Source organism: Electrophorus electricus, chromosome 23 (assembly GCF_013358815.1).
Source record: "Electrophorus electricus isolate fEleEle1 chromosome 23, fEleEle1.pri, whole genome shotgun sequence".
Taxonomy (NCBI): Eukaryota; Metazoa; Chordata; class Actinopteri; order Gymnotiformes; family Gymnotidae; genus Electrophorus; species Electrophorus electricus.
In genome coordinates this window covers 11,829,653-11,847,483 of record NC_049557.1, presented here as the reverse complement: position 1 = coordinate 11,847,483, position 17,831 = coordinate 11,829,653, and the positions used below count along the sequence as shown (strand labels likewise).

The 17,831-nt window shown below is 46.5% G+C and overlaps 1 protein-coding gene across 1 annotated transcript; it reads left to right on the top strand.

The window, feature by feature from the left end:
• Window positions 1–2,938: 2,938 nt before the first annotated feature.
• lpxn (leupaxin) lies at window positions 2,939–13,443 on the top strand. The gene is made up of 9 exons (XM_035522055.1): window positions 2,939–3,139; window positions 3,978–4,102; window positions 4,349–4,401; window positions 4,948–5,047; window positions 5,261–5,533; window positions 7,773–7,946; window positions 8,135–8,216; window positions 12,675–12,823; window positions 13,039–13,443. Exons 1-9 carry the CDS (start codon window positions 3,127–3,129, stop codon window positions 13,303–13,305), a joined length of 1,236 nt encoding a protein of 411 aa, XP_035377948.1. The 5' UTR covers window positions 2,939–3,126; the 3' UTR covers window positions 13,306–13,443.
• Window positions 13,444–17,831: the final 4,388 nt, after the last annotated feature.

Below are 17,831 nucleotides of genomic sequence, written 5' to 3'. Positions count from 1 at the left end.
AACCATCATGGGAGGATAAACCCTTGCATTGTATGTACCACTGGCAAATAGTGGATGTGGCTGATCCACTGGATCCTACTGGATTGAAAAGGCTGTATTGGGATACAGCATGGAGGCACTAATCATGACAGCACAGGAACAAGCTCTGAATAACAGATCAACATAGGCTGTGATCTACCACACGAGGCAGGACCCCAGATACAGGCTGTACAAAGACACCTCTGAGACAATCCAGAACATAACAGCAGGATGCAAGATGCCATCAGGCAGAGTGCACATGGAACGCCATAACCAAGTGGCTGGTATAGTATACAGAAACATCTGTGCTGAGTATGGGCTGGAATTCCAAGGTCTAAATGGGATACACCACCAAAGGGGGTGGAAAATGACTAAGCTAAGATCCTGTAGGATTTCCAGGCACAGACAGAGAAGATGGTAATGGCTAACTAATCAGACATAGTAGTGAAGGACAAACCTGCAGAAGAGGACTGTAGTGACAGATTTGGTGATCCTGAGTGATAACAACATCAGGCCAAAAAAAAGGTCACCACCTGGATTTAACTAAGCAAATAGGTAAGAACTTCCCATTGGACAATTACTGCATGGATGATTATGTTTCAGCTGGCAACAAGTTATTTAACCCTAACTGATGCAGTGAGTAGCTTCTCATTTGTTAAACAACCATGTTGAAAGATATCCTGTGGTCGTGGAAAAGATGTTAATCTGTTTCAGAAGGGTCAAATTATTGGCATGCATCAAGCAGAGAAAACATCTAAGGAGATTGCTGAAACTACTGAAATTGGGTTAAGAACTGTCCAAAGCATTATTAAAAAATGGAAGGACAGTGAAGAAACATCATCTTTGAGGGAGGAATGTGGTCGGAAGAAAATCTTGAATGATTGTGATTGGCGATCACTTAAACGTGTGGTGAAATCAAATCGTAGAAAAACAACAGTAGAACTGTTTAATATGTAGATATGTAGATATGTTTAATAGTGAAAGTAAGAGCATTTCCACATGCACAATGTGATGGGAACTCAAAGGATTGGGACTAAACAGCCTTAAGAAAACCACTTGTCAGTGAGGCTAACCGGCAAAAACGGCTTCAGTTTGCTAGGGAGCATAAAGATTGGACTCTGGAGCGATGAAAGAAGGTCATGTGGTCTGATGAGTCCAGATTTACCCTGTTCCAGAGTGATGGGCACATCAGGGTAAGAAGAGAGGTGGCTGAAGTGATGCACCCATCATGCCTAGTGCCTACCGTACAAGCCTGTGGGGGCAGTGCTATGATCTGGGGTTGCTGCAGTTGGTCAGGTCTACGTTCAGCAATGTTATGTGCCCAAAGAATGAGGTCAGCTAATTACTGAATATACTGAATATAATGAATATACTGAACGACCAGGTTATTCCATCAATGGATTTTTTCTTCCCTGATAGCACGGGCATATTCCAAGATGACAATGCCAGGATTCATCAGGCTCAAATTGTGAAAGAGTGGTTCAGGGAGCATGAGACATCATTTTCACACATGGATTGGCCACTACAGAGTCCAGACCTGAACCCCATTGAGAATCTTTGGGATGTGCTGGAGAAGAATTTGCACAGTGGTCCAAATCTCCCATCATCAATACAAGATCTTGGAGAAAAATGAATGCAACTCTGGACAGAAATAAATGTTGTGACATTGCAGAAGCTTGTGGAAACGATGCCACAGCGAATGCATGCCGTAATCAAAGCTAAAGGCACTCCAACGAAATATTAGAGTGTGTGACCTTTTTTTTGGCCAGGCAGTGGATATATACAGTGAGAGAGCGAGAGAGCGAGCGAGAGAGAGAGAGCATTTGAGTCTTTATTGTCATTATACATGAAAATTAAAAGCAAAATTTCTTTGACAGCCTTCCCAAAGCAGCAAAAAACACAAAATATGCAGCAAAATACAGAAAATACAAATTACATAGTTGGCAGAATGTGCAGAAATAAAGTACATTTAATGGTATTGATATTTGCAATATAAATGACAATTTGACATAAATGGCAGGTGGTCAGTAGTCAAGGTTGCACTGTGAGTTACAACTGAGTAGGTCGCAGTGTAAACAAACTCAGTGCGAGCAGCAGAAGTGCCAGAATGTAGTGTGAACAGTTAAACAACACTAAACATGGCCGTGCAATTACTCTGTACCAGAGGTGCTATACACAGTCTGGATAATAGTTACGTAATACACACACGATGCAGGGTGTAATATTCAAAGTGCAAGTTGATGGTCTGTGGGGGTTTTGGCAATAAAAGTGCAAGGTGATTAGTCTGGGGTGGGGTGGGGTGGGGTGGGGTGGGGGTGTGTGATCAGTGGGGTGTTAAGTATGCCACAGCTTTTGGAAAAAAACACTTCACTTTGCAGAAGGCAGCACACGGAAGAGGCGGTGACCTGGGTGTGTGTCCCTGCTGATGCAGTGAGCCATCATCCTCCGGCAGCAGGGATACACATTGTCCAGGTTGGGGAGGTCCGTCCCAATGTTCCGCTCTGCTGTCCTCTCTGCACCTGTGCAGCTGGAGGACACACAAGCACCCTCTGGGAGAGGACACCCTCCATGGTGCTGTGGTATATACACCAAATCCTCCCCACTCACACTCCCAAATTCAGACCTGCTCACTCTAAATAAACACCCATGTTAAGGCCAACGTTTACCAAATAAATAAAAAGCAATTCATATTTAATGATGCAATAAACAAACAAGTCATGAAGTAAATAAACCACAACATCCATGTCACGGTACGCCCCCCGCCCCCCCCCCCAAACGTCTCCTCGTGTGTGTGTGTGTGTGTGTGTGTGTTTGTCAATGTGTCTCATACCTTCTCCTCATTGTGTCATTAGTACACGTGTATAAATGGCTATCGTTTACGTGTCTGTGTTCTCTGCGTTTAAACCCAATAGCGACTCGTCATCACATCCTGCTTAACCTCTTCATCACAATCCATTTGCTCTGAAAGTGTGAAAAAGGGAAGTTTCTTAAGGGTAAAAGTTGTAAGAAGGATGAACTAGTGAGGTAACAGGAAAAGGAAGCTTCACTTTTGAGGCAGAGGGTACACGCTGCGATCAGATTACACCGACTGTCCAGAGGCCCGTCGCCATGGATGAACTCGGTAAGCCAGTTACACTCTTACCTCACAAGTTATTTTAGGGGACAGCAGTGATTCTTCATTAATTCAGTCATTTGTGTTATAAAATCATGAATTGTATTCTGCTGTGTAGATATGAGATGCACCTCAGAAGAGACAGAAACCGAGATCTTATCAAACTCACATCTGTTCGCCTTAGATTTCTAAAGGTTTTTTAAATGTATTACCAAAATTATATTTCTCTAAAAATACAATAATAAAATAGTTTTAGTACAGTCAAGTTTTCTATGTATAATTTGATTAAAATTAGTAAAAAAAAAGTTTAAATAAAAACGTAGACAATTCTTTAGATGAAGAAAATAACTGCCATTAGCACTTTCTCATGGTGTTCACATTTTCAAATTTTTGTAAGTGTGCTGAACACCAGGAATGACACACAATTCAATATCAGTCCTGAGCATTAAAGTTGCTGTTTGCAGTGTAAATAAGCTCTGTTTTGTTGGAGGTTCATGGTAAGGGATTGGAGGTGAGGTGATCAGGATGTCACGGGGAAGTGAGCAATTGAGCAGTACGTCCCTAGCAACCATCTCCCTGTGTCAGCGGATTAAACATGAGATCTGACATTTAGGGTGTTTTATTTGTCTCACTTCCGTTGCGATGGTTGCAGTGTTGAAAACCTACTTCCTCTTTAGTGCGAATGTGGGACGACACCAGAGATGAATTCAGTATGGCCCAAAACAGACCTGATACACGAAATGTAATCAGAGAATTACGCCTCACGACACACACAGTACATCTAGGAAGCATGGAGGTGCGGCGTGTGTGTGGCTCCGGATGTGATGAGGGAGCTGCTGTGTTACAGATGAGCTGCTCCAGGAGCTGGGCCTGAGCATAACGAAAAACAGCACCCCCCCTACATCAGGTCCCCCCCAAAGCCTCGCCCTCAACATCTCGCACAGGGACGAGCCGGGAAACGTGTCATCACAGGTGACGAAAAAGCCATCATCCCAAACAGAGAGAGACCCCTTCACTCATTCATAGATTCTTAGAACTTATAACTGCCCCCAAAAAGCTTCGATCACTCTGAATGGAAACAAACAGGGACTATATAGCTTTAACATCTCCACAACACTAACATACTTCAAACCAGACACCAGCTAACATTTTCAGCATTTGCGCTTCGTTTAGGAGTGAAACATGCCTTTAATTATGCTTTTTTATATGCCCACACAGATTCAGACCTCTGGCACTGAATCAGGGCAGAAGGATTCTGAAGATGTGTACAGGTAGGACCCCTTCTTGACTAACTCCACCAGGCTGGTGTCTGTGTTTCGTGGTCTGTTTTCCTGTTTGGTCTATCGATGCATTACACAAAGGCTAGACGGTCCTTCATATACCTACATCACATCAACATCCTTAACCACACTGACTGTTTACACAATCAGTCCCTGATAATGGCAATAACAAATTTATGACAGGTAAAAATTTAGTGAGAGCTCAAAGGTTAATGAGAGGTCAAAGGTTTATGAGTGGTCTTCTGTAGTCCACTTGCATAATTCTCCTTCTTGCATTTTAGGCATTTGGAGTAATGTTAATATGACCTGAGAGACACGTTAGCTGAATGAGGTAGCTGGCGTTCCAGTCAGATGGACACCTAAATCAAAATACACCAAAGAGGTTTCATTTCTTTCCGATGTGTGAGGAGGCATAAGTTATCCAGTTAACCTGCTGAAGGTATTCGGCCATAGCAATAAGCCCCAGAGTCAGGAGCAGTGGTAGGGTCTGCGTCTGGGGTACATGCTGGCTATGATCATTCCCTCCCATTTCCTCAGTCAGCTGCCTGCTCCAGTGGAGGCTGGTTTTATGAGTCCAGGAACAGCGACACGGGAGCTGGACTCCATTATGAATGAGCTCCTGGGTCTGGGTCTTGAGGTGAGTCACACTGTTTAGATGGCAACTACAAACATTGGGTCTGCACATGTAGCTCATTTTTTTGCTTGAAATTGTTGCACATACTACATACAAACACTAGAGGGCAGCGCATGCTCACTGGTGTTCTGCAATTAAAGGACGCTTTTGAAAAAATGCAGTTTCTTTAAATGCTGTGATATTAGTATTGAAAACATTTTGCATGTCTGCCCACAGCTCCCAGACCAGACACAGTCGACACACCAGCCACAAGTTACCCAAAACTCAAACAAGGATGCAACAAAGCCAGAAGGGAATAAAAAACCTTCTGGAGGAGACCAAGCAGCAGAAAACATTGCTGTAAGCAAAGAGCAGGACGTTCCGGCAGGAAAGAACATGGATGCTATCGACAGCCTGCTGGGAACACTCAGCTCGGACATGGAGAAGATGGGGGTCCGCACGGAGGCCAAAGGGCACTGTGCCTCGTGTGGAAAGTGCATCGCTGGGAAGGTACATTGCCAGACAGTGGTCACAAATGCCACATGGACTCACACCTAACAGACAGAAAACTGAGAGACAAAAAAATGTTAGCATGGAAATGTAGATAAGTAGATACACATGGTTGCAAATACAAGCATATGTGCACAAATGGTAGAAACATTTGACCTTTTGCATTGAGGATGAAGGCATGTGGGGACTCTAATCACCACTCATGTATTGTTGTCTTACCAGAGAGAAAGAGAGAGAGAAAGAGAGAGAGAGAGAGAGAGAGAGAGAGAGAGAGAGAGAGACAGAGAGAGAGAGAGAGAGAGAGAGAGAGAGAGCCCAGATGCCCAATTCATGGAGCTCTACCGGCCTGCTGAGTTTATTTCTAGCCCTAACTTAACTCACCTGAATGAGTTAATCAGGAACGACTGTCGGCGCTGTTGATCTCATCTCCAGAGCAATGTTGGGGTCCACTGTACCATTTAATGGCGCTTAATGAAATGTCTATCCAGTCTAGTATATATGTATATCTAGAATACAGAAACATAAAGCAGAGCTTTTTAATCCAGTCCCAGGGGATGTGCTTGTCCAGGCCAAATTTTTGTTGTGTTCCTCATAAAACTAAACTGGGAAATGAGAGCTGAAGAGCTCTTGATTACCTGAGCAAGACTCATTTGGCCAGAGGAACAGAGTAGATATGTGAACTGGCCTCCAAGGAACAGAAAGGGAACCTGTGACAGGCATCACACAAAACACAGACTTCACAAATTAAAAGATAACTAAGAGCTGGAATTCAGTCTAAGTTTGTCTGTAGCCATGGTAGCGGTACAAAAAACAACAACAACAACAAAAATCACTTTCTCCTGATTCAAGCACCCAGCACACTCCATGAAAAGCCCCATACACAGCACTTCACTAACCCCAGTATCTCAGTCTGCGTTAACCCTTCACTAACCCCAGCATCTCAGTCTGTGTTAACCCTTCACTAACCCCAGCATCTCAGTCTGCGTTAACCCTTCACTAACCCCAGCATCTCAGTCTGCGTTAACCCTTCACTAACCCCAGCATCTCAGTCTGCGTTAACCCTTCACTAACCCCAGTGTGTCAGTCTGCGTTAACCCTTCACTAACCCCAGCATCTCAGTCCATGTTAACCCTTCACTAACCCCAGTGTGTCAGTCTGCGTTAACCCTTCACTAACCCCAGTGTGTCAGTCTGCGTTAACCCTTCACTAACCCCAGTGTGTCAGTCTGCGTTAACCCTTCACTAACCCCAGTGTGTCAGTCTGCGTTAACCCTTCACTAACCCCAGCGTGTCAGTCCGCGTTAACCCTTCACTAACCCCAGCGTGTCAGTCCGCGTTAACCCTTCACTAACCCCAGCGTGTCAGTCCGCGTTAACCCTTCACTAACCCCAGCGTGTCAGTCCGTGTTAACCCTTCACTAACCCCAGCGTGTCAGTCCGTGTTAACCCTTCACTAACCCCAGCGTGTCAGTCCGTGTTAACCCTTCACTAACCCCAGCGTGTCAGTCTGTGTTAACCCTTCACTAACCCCAGCGTGTCAGTCTGTTAACCCTTCACTAACCCCAGCATGTCAGTCTGTGTTAACCCTTCACTAACCCCAGCGTGTCAGTCCGTGTTAACCCTTCACTAACCCCAGCGTGTCAGTCCGTGTTAACCCTTCACTAACCCCAGCGTGTCAGTCCGTGTTAACCCTTCACTAACCCCAGCGTGTCAGTCCGTGTTAACCCTTCACTAACCCCAGCGTGTCAGTCCGTGTTAACCCTTCACTAACCCCAGCGTGTCAGTCTGTGTTAACCCTTCACTAACCCCAGCGTGTCAGTCTGTGTTAACCCTTCACTAACCCCAGCGTGTCAGTCTGTGTTAACCCTTCACTAACCCCAGCGTGTCAGTCTGTGTTAACCCTTCACTAACCCCAGCGTGTCAGTCTGTGTTAACCCTTCACTAACCCCAGCGTGTCAGTCTGTGTTAACCCTTCACTAACCCCAGCGTGTCAGTCTGTGTTAACCCTTCACTAACCCCAGCGTGTCAATCCGTGTTAACCCTTCACTAACCCCAGCGTGTCAATCCGTGTTAACTCTTCACTAACCCCAGCGTGTCAATCCGTGTTAACACTTCACTAACCCCAACATGTCAGTCTTTAACCCTTCACTAACCCTAGTGTGTCAGTCTGTGTTAACCCTTCACTAACCCCAGCATGTCAGTCTGTGTTAACCCTTCACGCCCTGCTTCTCTACCCTGTAGATGATCACAGCTCTGGGGAAGGTCTGGCACCCAGAGCACTTTGTGTGTGTGGTGTGTAAGGAGGAACTGGGCTCTGGAGGTTTCTTTGAGAGGGACGGAAAACAGTACTGCGAGGCGGACTACCAGAGCCTCTTCTCCCCACGCTGCGCCTACTGCCAGGGGCCCATTCTACAGGTAACACACCTGATCCACACCTGAACCTGGGGAAACATTCTCCTTGTCCAGGGAACACGTTACATGCCAGTGTCTGTGACACACTACGCACAGTGTTTCTGATACAGCTGGTGTTGGTGTGTCTAACATTTCTCCTGTGATGAGCTGATTGTGTGTGTGTGTGTGTGTGTGTGTGTGTTTCTCTAAAGAACATCTTGACGGCGATGGACCGCACATGGCACCCAGAACATTTCTTCTGTACCCACTGTGGGGAACTGTTTGGAGCAGAGGGTGAGAAGAACAACACACCACTGCACAACACAACACACCACTGCACAACACAACACACCACTGCACAACACAACACACCACAGCACAACACAACACACCACTGCACAACACACCACAGCACAACATAACACAAAACTGGAAAAACACTGCACGAGACAACAACCCACTGCACAACACTGCACAACAAATCAGAATACAACGTTACACAATAGACCACTGCACAACACAACACTGCACAATACAAAAGAGAGAAGTCAACACAGCACAACACAAGACAACACAAAACTACACAACACAAATTCTAATTTGAATGTAAAGACTTTCTGTAATTCATTGTACTATAATTCAAACAGTGACGGCTGAATGTTTTTAAACATTTACATTTATGGCATTTAGCAGACGCTTTTATCCAGAGTGACTTAGAAAAGTGCTTTGTCATTTCCTCATAGAACACATCCTAGTACAGTACAGTAGGTTAGAGTCCAATATACCAAAGAATACTGTAGAAATATACGGATCACTGCTGATGCCTAGAAGTACAAAAAATGTCTGCCTTAAACAACGATAAGTGTAATAAACAATAAGTGCTAGAGTTTGTTAAACAACATAATAAACAATACCCTACAATAAGTACTAAATTAGTCGGTTAATAAGGGAGCAGTGTCAGTTGTCCTTTAAATATTCTACAAATAGATGGTCTTCAGTCTGCGATTGAAGACTGCAAGGGACTCTGCTGTCCAGACAGCAAGTGGAAGTTCATTCCACCATCTTGTAACCAGGACAGAGAATAGTCTCCATGCTTGTCCCCATGAGACCTGAAGCCTGGTGTTTCAAGCTGAGCTGTACTTGAGATTTGAAGTACTCGAAGTACGGATCAGGCTTTGACTATTGACCATTTGTAGGCGAGCATCAAAGTTTTAAATCTGATGCATGCAGCTACTGAAAGCCAATGAAGGTAGCGCAGCAGTGGAGTAACATGTGTGAACTTCAGAAGATTGAAGACCAGTTGTGCTGCTGCATTCTGGAAAAGTTGTAGAGGTTTGATGGCTCTTAGAGGAAGACCAGCAAGTACTGAGTTGCAGTAGTCTAGCACAAGAAACTGTACAAGCACCTGGGCAGCTTCCTGCAAGAAAAAGGGCCAAATCCTTTGTATGTTACAAAGGATCACTCTGCAAGACCAGGTCAGATTTGAAACATGAGTTGAGAACGACAACTGGTTGTTCAAAGTTAAGCCCAGGCTACCGGCAGCTTTGGATGGTGACACCAGGGAGTTCTTGAAGGAAACAGTGAGGCCATGGTAAGGGTTGGGAGTACCTGGGATGAACAGAAGCTCAGTTTTACTGGGGTTGAGCTTCAAGTGGTGGGCTGTCATCCATGACACAATGTCGGTCAAGCCTGCTGAGATACATCTGGAGACCTGCATGTCAGAGGGTGGAAAAGAAATAAATAATTGAGTGTCATCAGCATAGCAGTGGTAGGAGAAACCATGAGAAGATATTACATCACCAAGAGAATGAGTATACAAAGAGAAGAGAAGGAGGCCTAATACTGAGCCTTGTGGGACACCAGTGAAGAGTCTACACGGTTTGGATGTGGATCCTCTCTATGCTACCTGACAGGACCATCCCTCCAGATAGGACTGAAACCATCTCCAAGCAGAGCCAGTCACACCAAGCCTGGAGAGAACAGAGAGAAGAATGTTGTGGTTCACTGTGTCAAAGGATGCCGTAAGGTCTAGAAGAATCAAAGCAGATGACATTTTGGCAGCTTTAGAAGCATGACGTTTCTCCATCATTGCTGTGAAGGCTGTTTCTGTAGAATATGCCGGTTTGTAGCCAGACTGATTGGGATCATGCAGATGGGGTTGGGTTCTGGGTGAGAAAAAGATTGTAAACTGCTCATTCGAGGGCTTTTGAGAGGAAAGACAGGTGATACCGGTCTGTAGGTGGTAACGCTGGAGCCGTCGAGTGTGGCCTTCTTGAGGATTGGTACCACCCTGGAGGTTTGGAATGCAGTAGGCACGCATCCAGAAGATAAGAAGTTGTTGATGATGACAGAGATGAAAGAAAGCAGATCTCTTGCAATTGTCTGGAACAGAGCAGAAGGAATTGGATCCAGCGGACATGTAGTCGGATTGCTGGAAGTCAGGAGCTGAAGAATTTCATCTGTGGAGAGAGGAGAAAAAGAAGTCAGAGAGTTGGATGTTGGGGAATGTTGGTTGGAGGAGTGAGAACAGAGGAAAAGGACTGGAGGATTGCTGCAACCTTCTCCTCAAAGAAGGTGATGAAATCCTCCGGAGTAAGAGATGAGGAAGGAGGGGGAGGGGAGGATTGAGGAGAGAAGAAAAAATAGTGAAGAGCTTATGTGGATCAGATGATGATGATTCTAATTTCTCCCTGTAGTAGGATGACTTTGCAGATATTATTTCCAGTGAGAACTTGGAAAGGAGAGACTTGTATGAGCTGAGGTCTGAATCTACGCGAGATTTCCTCCACCACCTCTCTGCAGTCCTTAGTTCTCTCCTGTAGCAGTGAAGTGTTTCTGTTAGCCAGGGGGCAGGCGGGGAGGACTTAGCAGGTCTAGAGGAGAGAGGGCACAGAAGATTCACTGATGAGGAGAGTGTAGAAATGAAAGTATTTGTAACTGTATCCAAAGAGAGAGAAAACAGAGAGTCAGGGTGAGGAAGGGTGGACACAATAGTAGAAGTAAGGGAAGAGGGAGTTATGGAGTGCAGATTGTGACGGAGGGAGGAGGAACATGTTGGAGAGGACTGGATGGAAAGAGAAGGAAGGGAGAGAGAGAAGGATAGAAAGTGATGGTCCGAGAGGTGGAGGGGGGTGACTGTGATGTCCGATGTGGTGTGGGTGAAGATCAGGTCCAGAACATTGCCCGCTTTGTGAGTCAGAGGAGAGTGGTTGAGGGTGAGGTCAAATGCTGTCAACAGTGGAAGGATGCAGGAGAAATGCAGCTTGTCTGATGGAGGGTTGAAGTCACCAAGGAGAATGAGTGGATTTCCTTCAATAGGGAAATGACTCAGGAGGATGTCGAGCTCATCAATGAAGTGATCTGGGGTACCTGGAGGGCGGTAGATGACAATGATAAGAAGTTTAGTGGGGAAAGACACTGTAATGGCATGAAATTCAAAAGAGGAGATGGAAAGTGTAGAGAAGGAAAGTGGAGTGAAACGCCACTCTGGAGACATTAGTAAACCTGTGCCACCACCCCTGCTGAGACGCCTCGGAGAATGTGTGGATGAAAAGGCAGAGGACAGGGCAGCCGGAGTCACTGAGACGCCTCGGAGAATGTGTGGATGAAAAGGCAGAGGACAGGGCAGCCGGAGTCGCTGAGACGCCTCGGAGAATGTGTGGATGAAAAGGCAGAGGACAGGGCAGCCGGAGTCACTGAGACGCCTCGGAGAATGTGTGGATGAAAAGGCAGAGGACAGGGCAGCCGGAGTCACTGAGACGCCTCGGAGAATGTGTGGATGAAAAGGCAGAGGACAGGGCAGCCGGAGTCACTGAGACGCCTCGGAGAATGAGTGGATGAAAAGGCAGAGGACAGGGCAGCCGGAGTCACTGAGACGCCTCGGAGAATGTGTGGATGAAAAGGCAGAGGACAGGGCAGCCGGAGTCACTGAGACGCCTCGGAGAACGTGTGGATGAAAAGGCAGAGTACAGGGCAGCCGGAGTCACTGAGACGCCTCGGAGAACGTGTGGATGAAAAGGCAGAGGACAGGGCAGCCAGTCGCCGAGTTCTCAGGGGAGATCCATGTTTCTGTCAGAGCCAGGAAGTGTAGGAAGCGTAGGGATGCTAATGCTGAGACGCCTCGGAGAATGTGTGGATGAAAAGGCAGAGGACAGGGCAGCCGGAGTCACTGAGACGCCTCGGAGAATGTGTGGATGAAAAGGCAGAGGACAGGACAGCCGGAGTCACTGAGACGCCTCGGAGAATGTGTGGATGAAAAGGCAGAGGACAGGGCAGCCAGTCGCCGAGTTCTCAGGGGAGATCCATGTTTCTGTCAGAGCCAGGAAGTGTAGGAAGCGTAGGGATGCTAATGCTGAGACGCCTCGGAGAATGTGTGGATGAAAAGGCAGAGGACAGGGCAGCCGGAGTCACTGAGACGCCTCGGAGAATGTGTGGATGGAAAGGCAGAGGACAGGGCAGCCGGAGTCACTGAGACGCCTCGGAGAACGTGTGGATGAAAAGGCAGAGGACAGGGCAGCCGGAGTCACTGAGACGCCTCGGAGAATGTGTGGATGAAAAGGCAGAGGACAGGGCAGCCGGAGTCGCCGAGTTCTCTGTTAGAAAAAACACTTTTGACATTTCTATATTTCTGCATAAATTTGACATAAAACTTCATAAACACAAGTTTTAAATGTTGGTCCTTGTTCTTGTGGTTTCTGAGCTGTGATTCTGGTTCTTGTGGTTTCTGAGTGCTGGTTCCTGTTCTTGTGGTAGGTTTTATGGAGCGTGAAGGGAAGCCATACTGCCCTAAGGATTTCTACCGCCTCTTTGCTCCGAAGTGCTCCGGCTGTGGCGAATCTCTGCAGGATAATTACCTGTCTGCTGCCAACGGTACCTGGCACCCAAACTGCTTCGTCTGTGCGGTGAGTGACGTTCCTGTTTCTCACACACTCATACACAGTCTACCTGCACACACTTTGTATTTAAGCAGAGAATTACAAATTGTATTTTAGGAATTTCAATTCTTACAAAATTTGTCTAATCTCTGTCTGTTTGTCTGACTGTCTGTCTGTCTTCCTTTCTCTGTGCCTCTCTGCTGTCTGTGCATACTACCTGTCTCTCTCTCTCGCTGTGTCAGGACTGTCTGAAGCCCTTCACAGATGGCTGTTTCCTGGAGCTGGATGGACGTCCTCTCTGCTCATTGCATTTCCATACTCGGCAGGGCATGCTGTGTGGCACATGCAGCACTCCCATCTTGGGCCGCTGCATCGCTGCTCTCGACCGCAAGTTCCACCCCGAGCACTTTGTCTGCGCCTTCTGTCTGAAGCAGCTCAGTCAGGGAGTGTTTAAGGAACAGGGCGGCAAACCCTACTGCGCCGTCTGTCACAACAAACTATTCCTGTGAGCCAACACCCACTGACCCCACAGCCCACACACCCCAACACCCAGTGACCCCAGAAATAATGGAAGAGACAACCCTTATGTAGAATCCGGAAACAGGGAATACACATTAATAATGTAACATAAAATAAACTTTACATATGTATGAACAACAATGTATATAAATCTTTTTTTTGAACAATGTATAAACTGCAGTTCACTGTAATACATTTTCAACAAACAAAAATCATTTCTAAATAGCTTCAATTGCTGTTTTACACGCCTACCCACCCATACACATATAAACATAAACAAACAAACAAACAAACAACTGAATACTAAGCTTGCCAGTTGATCAGTTAACCTTACAAGCACTCTACTGAGCACAAATTCACATGCTACATGTAGGTGTTTTGGTGGGATTTTGATGGATTTTGTTGTGTGGATGCTGTGTGGAGTCTGGCCCCCAGGGGGCAGCGTCCTCATCTAAACGCTCGCATGCTCAACTTCAAAGAATTGGTCCCTGATTTTCCGTTAAGACCTGACAGCTGCTGAGAGAGGAGAAGTCAGAGGTCAGAGGGGCACGACGTTCATCACAGCATGAAGAGGCATAAAGCACATGAGTCTCCCAGTGATGACATGCACACGCACACGCGCACACACGCACGCACGCGCGCACACACACACACACACACACACACACACACACACACACACACACACACACACACACACACACACACACACACACAGACACACAATACACACTTAACCTTAGACACTGAAGACAAAGGTATGCGGCCTACAGCCAGAAACCATCTCCTGCAGGCCAGCGAGAGTGAGAGAGAGAGGGGTAGACAGGGAGAAAGAGAGAGAGATTCAAAAAGAACAGAAAGTGAGGGAGCTTTTGGAAGATTGTGTGTGTGCGTATGTGTGTGTGTGGGGGTGTGTGTGTGAAAGCGCTACATAATACAATATGCAGTTGAGAGGGACGATGAATAATCTTGTCATCACCACATTAGTACTCTCTCCTGTGCACTGTCACCATGCTGCAGCACACAAGAGCTCACTGGCTCAGTCTCTCTCTACCTCCCTGCCTGTCTCTCTCTCTCTCTCTCTCTCTCTCTCTCTCTCTCTCTACCTCCCTGCCTCTCTCTCTCTCTCTATCACACTCTCACTCTCTCCCGCGGAGGCTGCAGGCTGTCTGAAACAGGGCAGCTAAGGGCCAGGGTGACGTTTACAACACTGGAGAGGCACTGGGTCATGAAACACGACAGGGTCAAACGGTGAGCTGTCCCTTCCAAAATTCCAAACTTCACCCCCTCTGTGACCCCATTCAGCCATAGGGGTCGCATAATGGTGAAAAATGCCCAACTTGGCATCCCCAGTTAAAAAATAATAAAGGCAATAACTGTCCAATAAGTCATGGCCATGTGGGACCAGTGTGGTACGTTTACCCCGCCCCCAACAAAAGTCAGGGAGTGGTCACAGGGGCCTCGTAAAAGACCAGAGAGATGTAAGAGCAACTGGTGGGGGTTGCCAGATTGATGTACTAGGCATAACATCGAATAAAACCAGTGAATGCAAATGTGACAGAATGTGTTTATGGAGAGTGTGCATTGCAGTGGCCAGGCGTCAGGTGATTTATTGGCTACATCTAACATCACCGCCAGTAAAGTGGGTTCATTCCTGTAACCTCAGCCACAACTGTTAGGTTGATGAGTTTTCGAGGTGCCTGTTGCAACCAGCCACACGTGCAGGGTCACGAAACAGCCAAAATACAGAGGCTAAGTGATGCTGCAATTCTATCAAAAGTTAATACACTGATCAATCATTAATGCTCTAATCAATCATTGTTACTGATCAAGAAATATGATATGAGTGTGTGATTAGTATGGGTTTTGGTGTAAAGTGTCAGGGTAGGGAAGTCTTACTTTTTAAAAACACCACCAAAAACAAATGCATGTCATGTGGTTCTAGGGTAGGTGTGCTTGAGCTGAGAGAAGTTTTAGTGTAGGTGTGTTTGAGCTGAGAGCGGTTCTAGTGTAGGTGTGCTTGAGCCGAGAGCCGTTCTAGTGTAGGTGTGCTTGAGCCGAGAGCCGTTCTAGTGTAGGTGTGTTTGAGCTGAGAGCAGGGCCTGTGCAGACAGCTGCTGGTAATGTGTTATTGTAACTGATCTCATGAAGGAAGCACTCGAAAGACAAACATTAACCTCTCACACCACTGATGACCTGTGAACACTGAAAGGGTTGAAAATGGTCTCACCTCTTGACTCCTGCATGGAAGACCCTGAGCTACAGGTATCTACTAATAAATCTACAGCGACTCTTTAGTACGGACCAACACTGGAAGGTTTCCACAGTTTTTCTCTTTTACAAATGTGACCATGAACATTTCCATGTGCTAAGCAAGTTTTTTTCAAATCCTGTTACTGAGACTGGTTGTGATTTTTGGAAGAAGACGAGAAGTGACAACTTCAGCAGCCCTCTAATTCCACCCTGATGGCGCGGGGTTCCGATTATTAATTAGACGAGCTCATTCATAGATGGAACAGGGAGGAAGTTTGGCAGGCCCCCCGCCGCAGCTCGTGTTTGGTTTGGACTGCTGCCGGCACACGGCAGGTATCTTAGCTGATTAATGACTGCCTGCTCTGTGCACACGGCTTCCTGTAGGCTTTGGCCAAGGTCACTCGTACCTGTCTGGTGGTCGTTACCTCTTTCATTGGACTGTTCCTTTCACTCCTTCCTTTTCTCTCTCTCTTCTCATCTCACTTTCTCCTTTCATCTCAGGCAGTTTCTTTTTTCGTCTCACTTTTTTCCTGTTCCTGTTTTTCTTCCCTTGTTCTTTCTCTCATAGCATAGAAGTAGTCATAGGTTTACTACAGTAATGAACAGATATGAGAGAGAGAGAGAGAGAGAGAGAGAGAGACAGACAGAGACAGAGAGAGAGGGTTTATCAGTTTGGTTCAACATCTCAGCTCTATTTCTGTCCTCAGATTCATCCCAGATTGAAACTCCACTACTGGAAAAACATGGAGCCCCTTAATGGAGCCATAAATGTGTAATAAGTCACTGATTAATTTCACAAGGAAAAACAAAACTCCGGGTCTACATGAAAGGCGTTGCTCTGGAGACGGCACAACTCGGCCCTCCGCGGTCGAGGGAGGACCGGGACTGATCCTCCCCGGTAATAAAGCCTCTCTCATGTTTGAACAGTAAAGCCCTCTGTGTCTGAACACACCTGACCTCTCACTGATCCACGAGCATGGACAACCCGAGTCAGAACGGGAGTCATGGACCCAGAGCAGACTCCCGCTGAGGGTGGTCCAGTCCTGGAACAACCCGTCCCAGGAGTTGTGGGTTCAGAAGGCCGGTAACGAAGTACTGGACTGTGTGCTGATTAACGTCTGAGTACATCACACACAGGGCTGGACGTGCAACACCCATACACAGATGAATAAGACGGCTGAGCTACAACCTGATTTACATGTGGAGAAAACTTGATAAAGATACAACACACACACACACACACACACACACACACACACACACACACTAAGTGAGGATCTTTCCATACTGTAGAATTTACAGGCTATATTTGCACATGTGGCTGTATGTAATATTCCAGAGTTGTGGATATAATCCCCGACTGTGGTACGGAGCAGTGTGTGTGGGTGGGAAGTAGACGTAGATCCCCTGGGATGAGGAGGGAGGGGTCACAGTTTCACGCTGTGGGGCGTCTTGGCTGGTCCCCACCAGTCAACATGCATTTTAAACAAAACTCGCAAATTTCATTTGAAAACGTAAAAGAGCCAAACAATTTTCCCTTTAGTTACTCAGTTTAAGGTTTGGATTTCACTACAGTACGTACAGTAAAAAATCCCACAAAGACAGTATTTCAAACTCTGCATATGTGTGGTGTGTGTGATGTGTGTGTGGTGTATGCGTGATGTGTGTGTGTGTGTGTGTGTGTGTGTGTGTGTGTGTGGTGTATGCGTGATGTGTGTGTGTGTGTGTGTGTGTGTGTGTGTGTGTGGTGTATGCGTGAAGTGTGTGGTGTTGTCGTGATGTGTGTGTGGTGTATGCGTGATGTGTGTGTGTGTGTGTGTGTGTGTGTGTGTGTGTGTGTTTTACTGTGCCATACCGAGATGAGACGAGTGAAGCTGTAGGACATCTCTGCCTGTGTTTTGGACAGACTGTGTCCTCAGTGTCCATCCTGAATGTGGATGTGGTCCAGCGCCCTCGCTGCGTTCTGACCACTGGGCCAGTTTAAGTTTAGTAATGTCATGAACAGACTGCGCTCACGACTCCCAGCTGCACTGGTGTGAGAGCTCTCTTTCTGGGCTGAGTGTGTGTGTGTTTGAGTTGGCTTAGCTTCAGCTGGGAAGGGTCGGGGGGGGGGGGGGGGTTAGGCGTCCCGGTGAGCTGATGTGTATGGGATAAGGAACTTTTCTAGTTTAGTCTAACCCTAAACCCTAAACCCTAAACCCTAAACGCCAGTATTAATGTTTTCTAGTTTAGTCTAACCCTAAACGCCAGTATTAATATTTTC

What these genes read in the sequence shown, in the direction of transcription:
- lpxn (XM_035522055.1), top strand. An exon ending in GCCAGGGGCCCATTCTACAG is followed by an intron (nt 7,947 to 8,134) that starts GTAACACACCTG and finishes GTTTCTCTAAAG; the next exon opens with AACATCTTGACGGCGATGGA. An exon ending in GGAACTGTTTGGAGCAGAGG is followed by an intron (nt 8,217 to 12,674) that starts GTGAGAAGAACA and finishes TTCTTGTGGTAG; the next exon opens with GTTTTATGGAGCGTGAAGGG.